General features: G+C 44.0%; 1 protein-coding gene across 10 annotated transcripts in view; it reads right to left on the bottom strand.

Annotated features, from left to right (window-relative positions):
- Window positions 1-8894: 8894 nt before the first annotated feature.
- The window catches only part of FBRSL1 (fibrosin like 1), a 671310-nt gene continuing 662604 nt past the window's right edge, over window positions 8895-17600 (bottom strand). For 8 of the 10 annotated variants that reach the window (XM_019538998.1, XM_019538993.1, XM_019538994.1 and 5 more), the window contains 3 exons: window positions 15986-16069; window positions 14752-14986; window positions 8895-11483 (listed from right to left, as the gene is read on the bottom strand). In XM_019538998.1, the coding sequence (XP_019394543.1) occupies window positions 10250-11483; window positions 14752-14986; window positions 15986-16069 (1553 nt within the window). In that variant the 3' untranslated portion in view covers window positions 8895-10249. The remainder of the gene's footprint in view (window positions 11484-14751; window positions 14987-15985; window positions 16070-17600) is intronic. The other 2 variants (XM_019538999.1, XM_019539000.1) reach the window with 1 other exon arrangement.

Below are 17600 nucleotides of genomic sequence, written 5' to 3'. Positions count from 1 at the left end.
TTTTGTGAGATGTTTGAGTGAGCAGAGAGAAAATTACAGTCACTATATAATAATAAAAAAATTACTTTTAATGGGGAACATTGATGGTGATTTTGCTCCATTAAGTTGCTGTATTGTTTCAGTCTGTCTGGCTGCCGACTCAGCAGGACAACGGGGTGTTGATCCCCAGAAGGGGAGACTGGCTTTGCAGCTACAAGGGTGCACACGCAGCCATTTCACACTGTAGAAGGGGAGCTTAAATGTCTAAATGGCGGTAACGGGCCCGTGTCTGTGGAAGGATCCACAGCTCTCGAGGCTGTTGACCGTACTGGAGGGGATAGACTGGGGCTGCCTTGCATCAGGAGCCGCAAGAAGGAGGTCTGGCTTGCTCTGCTGTGGTTGGGAGATGGGACATGGGGACAGCGGTGCTGTCAAGATGTGTGAAGGGAGGGGGTCTCAACCTGCTTTCACGGGGACCGTGCTTGCCGAGCTGTTCATTTAGAGCAGTGCCTGAGTTACCTTCCCATGGAGACCAGTTTTGTTGAGCTCTACAGTTTACAGCCCTGAGGAAATGCCACTTTTTCCTACAGGAGGTAACTCTGAAAATGTGTATAGCCCAGGAGATTATCCAGGTACACCCCTCTGACCCCAAGGAAGGATCTGGTATTGAGACCATCCAGGCCAATTTGCCTTCCAAGGAAAGATTTCTGTTTCTTCTTGTTATAAGCATCATCCAGGTTCCTGCCTTCTCAGAGGTCTTCTGAGTTGAACCAAAATTGCAGCCAATCTGAACAACATAAGGTTCTGAATAATGAAATGAAAAATCATCCCCAAATCCATTTTTTTTTTTTCCTATCTAGCAACTGGATTTGTATTGGCTTTGCATACCAAAGAGCTGTCCTTTAATTTTTATTTTAAATGATCCCGCTGTCAACCGCAAAGCTGGGAAACGTCCTCTAGGAATTGGCGCTGCAGCTGTATCTCACTCGGCTTGTAATCCTTGTGACATTTGTCAGGATGCCACTCACCAGCACAGTGACACACATCCCTGGGGGCCGCTGAGGGAGATCTGAGCCCTTTCCTGTCATCTACTTGAAACACTCTGTAAAAACAAAAGTCTCAACTAGAAAAGTAGAACCCAAGTAGCTTTGTTTGAAGAGTGAGCCCTGTCAGACTCACCAGCGTAATTACTGCAACCAACATGTCAGCCCGCCCTATTCCTTGAGAGGCAAAGTAAATGGGACTGACATGTGGGTTGTGGGGTTACCTAACCCCTCTTCTCTCGGCTAGGTAATCATTGAGCTACTGCATGGTTTGTGCCCATGTGACCTTCTCAGATTGAAAGGAGTCAGTGTACGCAGTGGGCATGTGCACGTAGCCCAAGGCCCAGATCCTCAAAGGGACTTGACACATCCATAGGTGCCTGTCATGTGTCCTTAGAGCTGCAGCTCGGCTGCTGCCTAGCTGGATGCTGGTTGGCAGGGGCGTAAGCGCTGGTGTTGCCTCAAAATTGATGAGTTGTTTGTAGACAGAGCCTTGAAACAGGCCTTTCCTTTGCCTAATTTGAGACTTCTGGCTTGCCAGGAAGATGATTAGAGATGGGGTATCTGTCTGTCTTTCTGTCTTGGTAGTTAAGGCATTCACATAGGATGTAGAAGACCTGGGTTCAAGTTCTGCTCCAAATCCGGCAGAGCAGGGGGGTGGTCGAACACTGTTCACCCACCTTTCAGATGTGTGACTTCATCACTAAGCTATACTTTCTTCTTTTTTTTTTTGGGTGTCTAATTCTTGCAAATGGTATGGAAGATCTGGGTCTGGGCATTTCAGTCTTAGCTAGTTTAGGCAACTGTGCACTCTGGAGTCCTTCCTTTGTGTCTCCAACACTTGTGGGGCTCCCGGGCCACCTCCGACAGCAGTGCAGCTCCATTTAATTTTGGCAAGGGAAAGGCTGGTGTTGCTGTTTACTTTGTCATACAGTTCTGTCTTGCTTAGCTAACCCTCTTGAAGACCATCCATTTGAAGGAGCAGCTAGTAAAAATAATGACAGGCCAACTGAGTGCACGTGTGAGGGAGGCGCATCTCGTTTTGGGGCCTGTAATACGTTGACGCTGTCTATGCTTTCAGTACTCTCTGGGGAAGTTTATTAAAGTCCTTGAAGCAGCTGTCCCCTGCAATCTTTTGGTGACAGGATAACGGGAAGTTGGAGTGGGAGAGCAGCTGATTAGATGATGACACAGAGTAGGGCATCCACTTTCTCTTCTCAGTTACCTGCATAGCTTTTCTTAGTGCCTACCAGTGCTATTCCAACCCCTTGTCAGGTGACTGAGATCTAGTTATACTATATGTGAATGGTGAAGCTCTGCAAGATGCACAGACTAATTGCAAACATGCCCACGACCAAAATTTCACTAAAGAAATACAGTTCCTGGGATGCAGATTCTTTCGACTGGGGGACAACCGTGCATATCTGTTTTGACATGTCCTAGTTAAAAAGGGAAGAGAACAAAGACAGGCTGGTTGCTGATAAATACTGTAATTAGGGATGCTTAATGGGGTAGAAGGCTCTTACAAGAAGACAAAGAAATTGCTTTGCTAACACCTGCGAGGAGGTTGCATACCACTTCTGCACAGATTGCTCTAACTGCTCTTTCAACAGCAGGTGTCCGAGGCAGTGGAAGGTAACCCCTTTTCTTCAGCTGCAGGCTACTTTGAAAACACATCCCCTCCCCAGGTTAAGCTTCATGCTACCAGTTGGCTTTTCATTTATGTTTGGAAATGGAAGTCTGTAATTTAGGCCTGTTGCAGTTCTCCCTGACTTGTATTTCTTCTGTTTCATTTAATGCAGAGTATGGCCAGGAATGGCATCTTCTTGATAAAATATTGATTTCAGTGGCTTGAAAGGGCTGTGTGAACTCAGTAGGGGTGATGACATCTCAGCTTTCTGATTTCTTTGTGGATGTACAGGGTCAAAAAGGAGCTAACTCGGTATGAAGTGTTGCTTGACTTGCAATAACTCTAGGTTAAGAGCCGACACTAGCACCCACCATATTGCTCTTTACAAAGGTAAAAGGTCGATGCTGTTTTGGAGCTAATGCCAAGGCTACTGACTCCAGAAAATTTGAATCTAAGCTTGATTTATCCGTTTCCCAGGCTAGACTTCTTTCAGCCAGCCCAAGGAAATTTGTCTTTAGAAACTCATATAAATGATTTAATAGGGAAAATTATCCCCTTTCAGTTTAAAGCACTGGGCAATTTGGATCTGTAACCTTGCTGCTTAGGTGGACCAGCATTTGCTAACGCAAAGCACTGTAGAGCTTCCACATTCAGGCATGTGTACATTGTACCAGTTGTGCAGTCAAAAACCCTCGCTGGCTCTGCTCCATGTCCTGAGAGTGCAACGGGAGCACCGTAACACCAATTCTTTCTGAGAGAGATTGAAAATCCGATTAAATTTGTCAGAAATCAAGAGGCTGTTCCCTAAATCAGGGATTGGATTAAGCTGCTTGAATGTACTGAGGATCATGGGGATGTCAAGCAGTTCCTTCTGTATTAAGCTTTCCTTCAGCAAGACGAAGGATCAATTGTCTTGCAGCAGGAGAGGCCTGGGGGCGTCTTGTGGTGCCACTTCTGACCCTCAAGAGTCTACAGTTTATCTTGGTCTTTGAAGACAGTTGAGATAAAGAGTGATTGCTTCATTCAAACGGGTACCTGGAAGCCACCCAGAATGAATGTATACAATAAATTAAACACTGCCTGACCTCTTGAACAGTTAGCTACGTGGTGGTGTGAGTCGTCTTACTGTACTTGCCCAACAAAAAAGTACCAAGGCTACTGTTGTGTGCCCTGTGGATGGTGTGAATGTTCAGGAGGGTTTTAAGGAAGGGCAGGGTCTGAACCTGGTATACAGGGACTGGGCAAGGACAATAGGGAAAGAGTCCGTTGGCTGGAAAGGGGGAAGGAAACATAAGATTGAAGAAGAAATGTAAGAAATAAAATGAGACCAAAATGGAACAGCACATTTCAGGGCACTGGAGGGTAGTTTGAGTTCAGTATGGCAGGTGACAGGAAGGGGGGAAACAGGGAAACAGTGGGCAGTAGAAATTGTACAGAGGGAAGCTGAAATCCATCCTGGCTAGTGAAGGAAAAGCACTTCAGCATTCTTAATGGAGGGCATGCATATAGCAAGAAGGCTGCAGGAATCAGCTAGAGGATGGAAATGGATATTTGTGTTTTTATTATTATCATGGACCCAAGAATGCAACCTGCCTGGATGTTTGGTGCAACAATGGAGAAATGAGGGGGAAGGAAAAATAAGTTCTTTGGACACTTTTGCATTCAGCCAGGTAATGCCAGATGATGTGTCCGAGGTAGCTGGTAAGTGAAACTGTTTGGAGGGAGAGGTAGATTTCTGTGCCGTCAGAAGAGAGAGAAGTTGATTCATGAGAAGTGGCTGATTAGGAATAAGATGTCAACGCAAGGATGGAGGACCAAGGACCGATCCCTTTAATCAAATCAGTCATTGTTAAAGGAAATGGTGCACGTAAGACTGTTCACCAGCTATACTTGAATGCATTAGAAACCTCCAAGGTTAGGTCAACAGGTAACGTAGCCCGTCTATTCTACATTTAGTTAAAGGTTCCCTTAGCGCCAACTGCTTAGGAAGTCTGTAAATTAGTGGGTGCGTCTACTGTACAGCAGACTAATATGCTGCACTGTATGTGTGCCCTGAGGATGGTGTGAATGTTCAGGAGGGTTTTACATGTGTGACAATTAGGACGCAGTAGACTATAATTTAACGCGCTGCCAGATGCCACTTGTAAATTACTGCGCTTAAACGCATGTGTAGATGGTGATGTTGGAATTAGTTTACTTTGGCTCAAATTGAGCTGGAGCATATTCAGTCGCATTAATTGCATGTGTAGATGCACCCTGTGTTTTCTGCATATTAACCACAATTGTCCAGCTTTATCTCCAAGTTTTAAGCCAGCCTATCAGTGTGCCTGTTGCTCAGCAAAATTCTTCATGTCTGCTGCTTTGGAAATGTTTTCTCTCTTCCCACATCATTTAAAATTACTTTTTCTCATGGAAAATAATCTAGTTTAATTCAGACAAGCAACCTAGATAGGAAGGTGAATTTTCACATGTGCAGTAGAGTCAGCTACTTTAAGAAATTTCTTCAAGACACAGTAATGGAAGTGTTAACATTTCATATTAAAGTAGAAATGGCAGTGCCTCTTGGTTTGAGTATATGCCAATGAAAAGGTGCCTTTGTGTTTCATACTGGTGAGATTATCTTTTTTTTTTTTCCTCCTTTGAAATGGCATCTAGTCCAACCCAAAGTCTGACTAGTTCAAACAAGAGAGTAACTGAAGAAGGCGGAGGCTGATGTGGCTCTTAGAAAAGGAGGCCCTGATGCTCAAAGAGTTTCCCTGACTTGTTATATACTATTGGGACTTCCCATTTTTGGTTATTTTGGCTCCAGGATTGTTTTCCTTTGTTACCTTGGGGAAGTTGTAGTGAAGCCAGGAGATAATAATGGTAATCAAAGCCAGGTAGGTTTTATTTGATAACCTATGCTATGCTTAGGCATGCGTGCATCAGAGTTTGACTTGTTAAAAGGTAGAGTGGATGCTCCCCACACATTTGTTCTGTGCCATAACAATTTGCTCTGTAACTTAGAACAAATCATCGGTACAAATGTGTCATGGGTAATTATTTTGTGCATAATTTTAGGCACTCTTCAGGAATTAGTTTTTGTTCCTTAAGCTAGTGTCTCTACTTAGTGTGTCAAAATCTAGATACATAGTTTACTTTTTAACCCCCTCACTGTTTGTTGGTACAGGCAAGAAAAAATTGCCTGTATCAGTATTTCTTAAGTGAAGAGAGTATATCCAAAAAACCATGTTCTGGAAAACTAACTGTATTCCAGTTGGGATGCTGTCATTTGCAAGCAATGAAACTTAAATCCCCTCCTCTCCTTCCTCATTGCCAGTCATAACTCTTTTGTTCTTTGCGGGGGACTTACTAATGCAGAGGTGGGCAAAATGCAGCCCAGGGGCCAGATGCAGCCCGCCAGGCCATTCTATCCAGCCTGCGGGGCTCCTAAAAAATGTAGAAAATTAATCTTTATATGCCCCTGAATGCCTGTCATGCGACCCTCAATGGTTCGGCAAAACTCAGTAAGTGGCCCTCTACCCAAAATAATTGCCCGCCTCTGTACTAATGAGTAAGGAAAATATCTTGGGCAATGTGTGAAATCTGAAGAATGAAAAGTATGTGGCGTGGAAAGCAAAATGGTATTTAAATAGCAAAATAACTAGTAAGGTCCTGTGTAACAGTTTTCTATTACGAAGAGGAGGTTCAGTGGGGTAACTAAAGGAGTAAGGCTGAGATAACTTGTTTCTGCGTCTAGGTAACAATACTATTAATCATAATGAACTATATTTCTGTGAAAACTGATCTGTAGCACTGTGGAATACCACAGTAGTGAAGCATTATTAATGACTCGATGTGAAAATGTAACAGCCGTGCTCTGTAACACAGTACAAGGCAAACTGCTGACTTCCTTTTGGTATTCCAGCTGTCACCAGCTCCATCATAACAAATTCTTCTCCGGTCATGTGTGCAAGAGGTAAGAGGTAACTCCTTGGGTGTCTCCCTGTAGCCGGGCATCAAGGCCTTCTTAAGTCTTACACGGACCAAATGTTACTATGTTGTGGAACAAACGTGTGCAATCAGCTTGCTGACAACTGTGTGTATTCGAAAGGTAGACCTGAGTTCTGTCAAACATACTAGAGATATCAGATACTAATCTTATCTCAGTCTCCACTGTAAAAGGTAGGTCAAACAAGGTGGCAGCTTGGTTTCTGACAGGGTAGAGAATTACAGCACTAACATAATCCGTCAATTTCTCTGGGTCTTACTTGTTGCTGATGAGGCTTTCAGGGGCAAGAGGGCAGCAGAGAGGGGCGAGTCTGAAACTGCGGCCTCACATGTCCTGTGTAAGCGCTCAATCTGGTGACCACCTGAGACAGGCAGCCCAGCGACAATGTCTTGCTCTGCCCTGGCTGCTTCTTGAAGCAAGGCTACCAGGATGCTCAATTTGAGCCTGGTAGGAGAGGGGGCCCTAGCAGGAACTCGGTTCTTCAAGGCGGTGGCTCAGCGCTTTTGCCTTGAAGCTGGGCTTTTTGAGTTCTGGTCCTGGAGCTGCTTTCAGCTCCTGGGGTGGAGAGCTTAATTTCGTATTGCCCAGCCCTCGGCTGAAAAAGAAAAGACCTGCAGGGCTTGCACATACATTTCAGGTATTCAGTGAGGTTTGTGGTGAGCAGCTCAGCTGAGATCCCTGAGCTGCCACCTGCTAGGCAAGCACCGAGGAGGAGGGGAGAACTCGCATGGGAGCTAGGGGACCAGAGCTCTCCTGTTTGGGAGGGTTCAGCCTCAGTCCCCTGGCTCCCACAGAAGCACCCTTGCCAGCAGGCTGTTGGCTAGGCCATGCCAGCTCTGAGGCTCTATTCAATCATTTGCAGCCTTGCTACTTTGCACCCATGATGTATAAAGCCCGAAAAATGCTCTCCAGGAAGCATTCTCTGTTGTTCCAAAGCCAGCAAACTTCTCATTTCCACCATGTGCGATGCACTTCCCCATGGTGAACTGTGAGAGCAGGTGCAGAATTTTAATGCCTATTTTATTTTCACTCTCCTTTCAGCGTAAAGACTGCGTATGTAATGTTAACTTGTTTTTTAAAACTCCTAATTTAGTCATGCATCAATTTAAAAAAGAGGAGCTGTGTATGGTGGTCTTCAATATAATTCCTGTATATTAGTCATTCATTTACAGGGTGTGGGGCGGGGAGGGGAGAGAAAGAGGTGTCAGAATGATTTCCCCATCCTGTAAATGCCTGATATCACCCTAGGGGGGGAAATCTGTAGAAGCAAATGAGAATGCACATGCATAAAGAACTTCAGGGTTGTGACTTTCTTAAGCGTAGGCCAGTAGCAGTGGTCTTCAAGGAAGCTATTGAAGAGAGTTCGCACCTGTATTTTTTTTCCCTATAATCACCCAGATATTGGAGCCTCTTATCAAACCAGTCGACATGGTGGCATAACTCATGCGTACTACTGAGACATGCAGTTTATTCATTTTATTTTTAGAAGTGTCCAATTCCAGCTACCAGCTGTATTAAAATACGGCCACCTAAGAAGCTGCCCCACTGTATGGAGTAAAGCTTATGCTGAACATAACACAGTTCTCAAAGTGCTTAGTTGTGGGACAGTGTCAGGAATGCTAAGAGTGAAATGCTTGGCCAGTGTGAAAGTTTCTTTTGGTAAAGAGATGCTAGCCATGGAAAGGGTTTAAGTGGAATAAAAATCCCACAACAACAGCTCCTTTATCGCATAGTAGCTGGGCCATGAACCCACTGCTTGTATTAATGTGCTCAGCACAGCTGTCAATAAACCATTAGCCTCAAAGTCGGCAGGACTAGCTATGACACACAAACACTCAACTACTTTTTTCATCCAAAATCAATGTTGTATTTATCTTCATTGATCTACAAGGAAACTGAATGTTTAAAATTACAGGGGGTGCAGGGGGGAGGATGGGGTGGGGGAAACGAGATACAGAGTCAAGAAAATAGTAGCGGATGGCTGAATTAACTAGAGAGTAAAAGCCCAGGATATATAAAACATGGATACTGAAAAATAAAATAAGGGAGGGGGGGGATGGTACAGCAAGTAAAACATGGCAAAATTTACATATGAATGAAAAGTAAAATTGGAAATAAAAAATAAATCATGCCAAAAAGCAGTTCAAGGCAGAACCACACTGAAACAAACATTTGCTTATGGTCTTCATGTACTATAGATAATATAATCAGAATTTGCTTTTTTAATCAACCATTAGACGTTTTTTTTTTGCACTCCTAAAATTCTACTTTGTCTTGTATACAGATTCCAATAAGAACACTGCACAATTAGCACAAGGGGTCCACAGAAAATTGTCCTTGCTTGCCAGCGATCCTGCCCACAACACAAAAAAAGGAGGAAAAAAGGAAAAAAAAAATTAAAGAAAGGGTCTGCCACATGGTACTGTGCCAGTTCCATCTGCTTTTGCCAGCTTGAAAAGTAGGAAACCAAAATCCCTTTCCAGGAGCATATCTGTCTGTCTGTCTCTCTCTCTCCCCCTCTCTCTGTCTCTCTCTCTCCTTGGCGAACTGCCCCTTGTGTTTGTACAAAAAAATTCAGTCTCTTTTTTTTTTTTGTTAAACACAAGCATCCTTCTTCCTGTTCACTTGCCATTTCCATTTTGTCTCCATAGTTGCGAGTTGGGTTTTTTTGGGGTTTTGTTTTTTGTGTTTTTTTTAAACCTTCCTCCCCCCAACATCCACTAAGACCTGCCTCCAAGTTCTTGCATAGTTGAAGTATATATGCCGCACTTAGCTTTCTGAGTGTGAATTTCTGACTGTGACAAGAGTATGAGTTGTAACCATGGTAACAAATAACCAGCGTGGTTCTAGAAACCATTTTTATAAAGTCTACCTATGTTAAGAATTTAATATTGGTGTACATTTATATTAACAGAATATTTACAGTTTGTTGTCTTTGTTTTTTTTTTTTGTTTAAAACAAGAAGTCAAAAAAAATTCCTCTTAAATTTCTGCATAATATAATAAGGCAAAAAACAAAGTTTTGTACATTATTATTATTATTATTAATATTTTAATATATATCTGTAACTTCGGTTCCAAAGTACCAAGATAAGTAATCGTTTGGCCTCAGTAAGGGAACCTCACAGTGGACTGTAAGAAACTACAGTATTTCCATAAATAATACTTTTATGAAACCCTGGGTATTTTTCTTAAGGATCTGAGGCCATTTAAAAGCAAATTTAACTAAAAACAAAGCAAAATTTCTTTAAGTGAATAAAGAGCACAAAATTAAAAAAAAATACAAATCCATTAAAAATGTTTCTCACATTTGGGAAAAAATGTACAAACTTGATATTTTAACTCATTTTAGCACAGAAACAAAAAAAAAAAAAAAAGGAAAAAAAGTCCATACCTATATATTAAATTCCCATTCTCAGCAACCTTCTTGTTGGAAAGTTTATAACCCCTGACCCCATTATTTATGGAACTGTGCTTAACTTCTACAAATTTTACATTTAAAAAAAAAAGTTTACAGCAGTGCATTTTGTAAAAGATTTCTGTTGTTGTTGTTGTTGTTGTTGTTGTTATATGATACAGGCGAGTTTAAAATTCACCATGTTGGGGACTATCGTGCCTCTACTTCTTTGGGGTTCCTAGAGGGGGAGTAGTCCCTGGACTCGGAGTTTGTGAGTGGGGTAGTCCTGCGTGGGGAGGCAGGTCTAGTGCTGCTTGCTGGTACCAAAGGGGGTGGGGCACTCAATGCTGCAGTTGGTGGATTCCTATTTAAAATTCCATTGTGCATGGCAGTGGATGGACTGAGTCTGGGGTAATGCATCCCACTTAAATGAGGCATGAAGGATGGCACGTGTGCCAGATGACTTTCAATAGGGGATGAGTGCAAGTGGTGCATTCTGGCACGCTCAAGTTCTTCCCGTAAGTGCAAGCGCTCCCTCTCCTCCACTTGCCGCAACCGCTCCTGTTCTCGGCGGGCTTCTAGAAGGTTTTCGTGGTTATAGTCATGCGGTTCCCTGTCTCTGTAAGAACGCTCGTGGTCATAAAACCCAGAGGTGGCGGGGAACCTATGGATGGGGTCTGTCCGGAGCTGAAAGTCCATTCGACGGTGCAGGTCTAAGCTCCGATAGGCATCTCGCAAGGGGTCCCTTATTGGGTCCCAAGAAAATCCAGGGTGTGGCAGTCTCTCCCTTCCTGACAAAGGATTCATACCCATGAGAGGTGTCATCATTCTGCTGCGGTCCAAAACATTCATGTTGTTCATCTGGTGGACGCTGCCCATGGAGATAGGCATAGTGGCAGCCATAGAGTGGGGCAATGATAAACCGTGCAAAGAAGGCGGTGGGGGATGCTCCACTGTTCTGGAGTGCTGGGATGGTTCAGATCCCACCACCAGGACATCGCTGTCTTCCTTCCGCTCCTCTTTGACCTTAATGTCATTCTTCATCTTCTGGAGATCGCTTGAAAGCTCTGTCTTTCTATCCATATCTTTGTTCATTAAATTGCTAAGTTTCAAGCTCTCACTTAGTGCAGGTTTGCTGTAAGGAGATACAGACTGAATTACTGGCTTTGTGTTGTCCTCTGAGGGTCTCTTATCATGGCTTGGAGTTTCCTTCACTGGGGAACGGCTCTCTTTTATCTTGTGTTCTGTGATGGATGGCTCTCTCAGCCGGTCAGCGTGTTCTCTCTCTGGTTCTTTTGTCCTGTCTCTTTCACCGATGCTAACCTGCCTGATGGGATCGCTGGAGGTCTGGCTGTTGCTGCGGATGAGGTTGCTGATCTGATGGGTCACTGGAGCAGATGCCGGTGAAGATCTGTTTGAATGTCTGTTTTTATCCATGAGATCTCTGTGTAAAGAGAAAACACTTTATTGTATTATGTAAATGAGTGCATGCATGTGTGTGCACACATGCAGAATCCTATGCCAACAACGAACAACACTGATCTCTAGTGGTACGTTACTGTGAAAAGAGTAACTACAAGCTTGGCTAGTATCAGGCACAGCACTATTTTACCCAGTTTCTGGACAAAGATTGTTACATATGCACCTTAGTGGCTTCCAAAATTATGGATGAATAGTCGCGACCCAAATTCATGAATGACCTTATGTAGATTTAAACTTTGGCCTCCTTTCAAGACAGGGCAGTACATTACTGCATGATGACAAAGCTAGGAATGCTAGAGGAATGTTTAGAAAACCCCTATTTGTGTAGACTCTATTTATTCATTGCTACCATAATGATTATTTCTGTGACTGGAACAATATATCACCCTAACTCACTACCTAAGGCATGCCTGAGTTACCCTGATGGATGGATGTCTCACAGAATGTGCACGGATGAGGCCACGAAAATGTTGAGTGCTACGTAAATTCTGTCTATCTTCCATGAAACAGACCTGTCTACCCTGAGCAGCCTGCACAGAAGAAACACTTTGACCCCCACAATTCCATGGAGTTACATGTCAGCTTCCCAATTCAGCTGAGCTAACGGCTATCGCTTCAGCAGTTATTCTAGTGCATAAGAAAAAGTCCTGGGCAGTGCCTGTATATTCACATGAAAGTGATTGATGGACTCTGTTTCAAGGAGGACTGCTGCAAGGAACAGGGAGTCTAGTGCACTGATGCTGACTTAATGAGGAAGGTGTTTCAGAAAAGTAATGAGTGGGACTGGGAAGTATGAGAGTAGGTTTATGTTCCCAGCTGTACTGTCATCTTTGGGCAAGTCAATTAACCTCTCTGTGCCTCAGTTACTCCCATCTCTCTAAAAGGAGCTAAGTAGTGCTCACCTTTTAAAGCACTTTGTGATCTTTATATGAGAGGCACTTTAAATGCAAAGTACTATAGGATGTACAAGACAACTGCATTATGCATCTGAGGAACTTAATGATACCCAAGCTTTTTTATTGGGTTTGCTTTCATGTGCAGAGGGACTAGCACACTAGCATCTAGGTGGAGCTGGTGGAGTGCTGTGATTATTTATCAGCACTCTAAATTTGGCTACCCCTTGACACTGGTTCATTGAAGACTTTTAGACCCTTGTAGATCAGTGAAGCTGATTTAAGACTGTGTTTTATGGGGGCACTCAGGAAAATGTAGGTTGAGTTGAGTTGAGTTAACTAAAAGATGTGAATTTTCAGTCTTTACTGGAAGTGCATTAAACCTCTGTGGACACTCAAACAAGTTTCTGGGAAGCAAAGCTTTGAGAGAGCTACTTGGTGCTAACCATGTCTCTGTACATTCTCTTCCTTTGGTAAATGAAAACCAACTATTGGAGGTTAGTCTACCACAGGTTACCTTAGCATAAATATATTACTACAGACACCCAGGGCAAGATCTTAATCTTAAAAGTCATTAGGTGAAACCAAGTTCAGGCTGGTAATGACAGATTTGTCATCTGCAGTACTGACAACTCTTCTGGTCTGAAAATGGCACAGGTCAAAAGAGAGCCCTTGCAGTGTCTGCCAAGGCAGGTAACAAACCTAGGCTCTATGTGAAACAAATGGTGGTGGTGGAAGACCTTTTGTGAGCTGTTCTTCCACCACCTATCCAGGCCTACACAACTAGCTGCAGCTGGCTGGTATCCACTGCCAAGACAAAAAAAAAAAAGAAGCAGCTTCTTGCAGATAAACTAAAGGGCTTCAAGATCAAAGTTAAAAATCTGGAAGCTCCTGCAGTACCTGAAGCACAGGTGAAATATTAAGGTGAAGTTTGGAATCTACAGTAAAGATTTTTTTTTAACTTGGTATCTGTGGTCTGTCAACCTAACGTATTTTGTGTTTCATTCTTGCTGAAGTGAAATTAATTGTCAAGTTCTCTTTGCCCGCCTCATGATTGGAGAGATACTTGTTTGTTTTTGTTTTTAAAATTTCTTTTCCATTGTAGAATTTCTCTCTAGCAGCTTGAAAATTACTTTCTGTGGCTCTACTTACTGCCACTTCTGAATCCTGGCCAAATGGACCTGTTCCTAATGGAGCTAAAATTAATGACTCTTTGTTCCCCTCTTAGTTTATGCATTAACATTTCTGTAGCACCAGATCAGCAAGGTTTAATAGGGAATCCCACACAGTCTCTTTTCTTCTGGGTTTTTTTCAGCAACAGATTTTTATTGTTAATACCTTGGTAGTTTTGAGAGGAAATGCTTTACACATGGGAGTGAGATTAGCTTGCAGCATGAGAACAGTTTCTTTGAGCAGGAAAAATGAGGCGTGTAAGCTATCACCCTTACTCACATACCACATGCACTCCCCCCCTAAAATCAGGCATCCAAGATTGGGGTGCATATCCTTAGCAGGGAAGCAGGAACTATGACGCATGGCTGCCAAGATGCCACTTCTCCCTAAGGCTGCAAACAGCACTGGCAGAGTCTAGTGTCAACACTCTCGGCCGCTGGTGAGGCAGCAGCATTTGGCTGAAGAGGGTGAGTGAACTGCTTCCTAGTCAAGGATCTTGATGAAGCTTGTGGCTTTGATTAAAAAATACCTACAGTAGAACCAGTAGACCAGCCATGTTGCTGTCCTGCCGTACCAGAGAGTTCCTCACCCAGATGCCACAATACCTGGACACACTTTTTTTTCCCCAGGAAGACTTACACGATAAGTGAGACCATATGAATTATGGTCTGACTTTCAAAGTCAGCCAGGATTCTAGAAAAAGACCTTGTTTTCTACATTCTGCCTTTCAAAAACAAGGTGGATGTTTTATTTGGGTGTGTGTGGTATGCAACAAAATATGGTACTTGGTCGTATCTATCCAACAGTAGTTTGTGTCAGACATACAAACTCTAGCATACCTCATGATTTCAATGCACAAAAATGGTTTTGCTCATGGCAGTTCTTATTCATTGTGCCTGTCTGTTAGAGATGTCTGCATGATGCTGTCTACATGACACACGGCTTAGCTGAGGGGAAGGACGAACTGGCTCGCTATCTTGTTCCAAGTGAAGGTTGAAGAATACGTGTTTATTTCTACCCGCATGGCAGCTGTGACTGGAGTGACAGCCACTTTAGAGACAACCTTTTGACTCTGATCAAACCAAAAATCAAGGGCACTGGGAGAGAACTTGAAGATAAAGGGGAGAAAAACATGGGTAAAGCAAAGGGTGCTTTGCCACGTACCTCTCTTTTTCTCTGTCGTCTTTACTCAGAGAAAGGTCCCTCTTCTCTGGCTCCCGTTCTCTGTCTCTCTCGTGGTTTGTTACAGAGGAACTTCGCTCAGAATCTCCTGGCTTGGGCCACTGCGGAGGTGTCGGGAAGGAAGGTGGGGTTCGATGGAGCCTATTCCATGGCTCATGGGGATTGTTAAAGTTCTGCAGGTTTGGACCTTCTTTGTGAGCAAATATGTTGTTGTGAGCTAGAATAATGTTGGGGGGTGGGGGCAGGGGGAAAGAAGAGTTAAGAAGTATTTAGACGAAGTTATCCTGAATAAATTCTGCCCAGCATCCATTACAACCACAACTATCTTTTCAAGACTTCTGAATTTGGGGTAGAGGGGTGGGCTCAACCACCTCTGATAACTGGTGAAAGACACAGCCGCTCTTTTAAGACGGTTTATCGGGAAAGCTTTTATTACAAGTCCTGCAACATAATGAGACCATTCATTTAATGAGATGACTCTGAATTTCTCTCTTCTCCTCCCCCTCCACCATAGGATCCATCTCAAAGACTATACTTGTTAGTTCCTATCACTGCCATTAAGTGGCTGCAGGTAGTTACAAAGGATCAACTCCTGCAGTGAAGATCAAGGGATCTTTCTGTTAAGAAAACAAGACTTCATTTTTCATGGAAGAGTAGAGCTCGGCTGTGGGCCTTCTTGAATAACCAGTCACTTGATTTTTCTCCATCAATCCTCATCTCTTTGCATGAGATGTCTGTGCATGCTCTCCTCTCTGTGTTTGCCAAGCATGCCTCACCTACAGCTAATGGAAAATCATTCTCTACATGGATTTTAAAATTGTACAATTCTGACAATGGGGGTCAGGGAGGAAATCTGCACAGCCCAGTGATTTAGAGGTATCAATGGCTGTTCTGCTGCGCATCTTCGCTGTTGAAGGGTGTCACTTTACACGCCCATAGGGTAACAGAGCTCAGTTTCTGCAACTCTGGCACCTCTAAGAACACACAAGGCAACAAACTTGAGCGGGGAAGAGACACAGAAGCACGGCTATTGATAGGTACAACGTGCAGAAGAGCTCCCACCGCAGAGACCTGGAAATCTTAGGTGCAGTGTTTTCAGATAGGAGAATGGAGGTTAGGAAATAACTTTTTAAAAACTACCACCAGCTGCTGTAAATATTAGCATGTGGCTTTTTTGGAAGGGATGTTTGTCTGCAGTAACCCAGCCAGTACTTACTCAGAGCATGACTGCCTAATCCTCCAAAGGCATTGCTGCCTAAGTTCCCAAGGCCGCTGAAGGTGCTTGACCTGCTAAATGGATCTGGAAAGGCAAACAGGGATTTAGCAGGCATTTAGCCAAGAATGCTGGAGAATGAAATGCACCCCTTCCCTTTCTAATGGTCTGAGTCCAAGTAGGATTAGGCCAGACTTTAAGCTGATCCTTTTCATTGCAAGGTTCTTTGCACAGAAAATTCCCAGCATGTTAAAAATGGAGAAGGGATTCAGTGCTCGCTCAACAAACAGGTGCTGTAATAAACTTGTGGATGCCAATCTGAAGGGAGCTAGAAATTAATTTCAAATAGCTGAAATTACGGTGGCAGCTCCTAAACTGCAACACTATCCACAAAAGGCTGCAAACTGATTTCCATTGTGATTTCATGGTGACCAGACATGAGCAGGCCTTGTGAAAAACCTGAGGGCATAAGATGACTTGGTACACTGATCTTCTCTCCAGCCCCTTTCTGAGTCTGATTTGGATTGTGTACCAAGTTGTGCTGTAGGGAGGCATTAATATAAAATAAGGCTTGGATAAAACCCAGAAGCCCTGTTCTAAGAAAAGAAGAAAAGCTCGTGGACTAATAACTAAATGAGTGGGAGGCCAGACATTTCATGAGTTGTCACCCAAGTCTGAAAACACTGTTTGATATGGGCTAACTTTCTTTCTTGTTGTTAATAATATATCAGTTGTGGGATGAGAACCTGAAACCCCTCAGTCCCTTTTCACCACTGCTTCTGTATACATCTCTGTAGTGTCCGTCATGTAATGCACAGACAAACTCCTAAGTGAATCACTACAGACATCCATCCCCTACAAGAACTGTACAAGTGGACCTGTTTTCACTAAAGTCCCCACAGCTCCACTGGATGTAGCAATATTGTGTACACAAGGGGCCAACACTGTGTCAGTCTTTTTGATTGGCTCTGAGTACAGCTGGATGAGCTGTTGGTTACAATGCCAGAAAACCATCTGCACAGGTGGTAACCATTGTGAGAAATGTTAGAATATGTGGGTGGGGGCAAGCTAACTACTAGGGGTGCAGATACAGATTTTGGGGACCGACACCAATAGCCGATTTTTAAGGAGACATACTGGCCGATACCGATGTGATTTCTGATGCCAGCCTGGCAGCTTGAAGAGCTGCATGCAGCTGGTAAGTCTGGTGGGGTGGAAGGGCTGTGGCAGGGCAGATCAAGGCCCCCTGTGGTAAGGGAGGAGTGGGGCTGGGGGAGGGGTTGGGTTGTCTAGGAGGCACGGGGAGGGGCAGCTCCTGCCACTGCACATCACTCACTCACCTGCTCATCCAGCAGCTCCTGCCGCTTGTCTGGGAGGGCATGGGAGTGGGGAGAGGGGCATGTATCCCCAGATCTGCATGGGATGGGTTGGGCTCTTTTCAGCAGGGTGGGGCTGCGCTTGGGGTAGGTAGCAGCAGCACTGGTTGGGGGTTATGGGCTGCTGCAGCCCCCTCCCCCCCCCCAACCCTCCTTCCAGCACCACTGCTACTGGGAAGAGCTTGGTGCAGCCCTGACCCGCCCCGCCCCATGCAGATCCAGGGACCCATGCCCCCTATGCC

This window comes from Crocodylus porosus, unplaced genomic scaffold, assembly GCF_001723895.1.
Source record: "Crocodylus porosus isolate Cpor-Errol unplaced genomic scaffold, CroPor_comp1, whole genome shotgun sequence".
Taxonomy (NCBI): domain Eukaryota; kingdom Metazoa; phylum Chordata; order Crocodylia; family Crocodylidae; genus Crocodylus; species Crocodylus porosus.
Note: the sequence above shows the minus strand (reverse complement) of the source record. Positions and strands in the feature narration are given on the sequence as shown.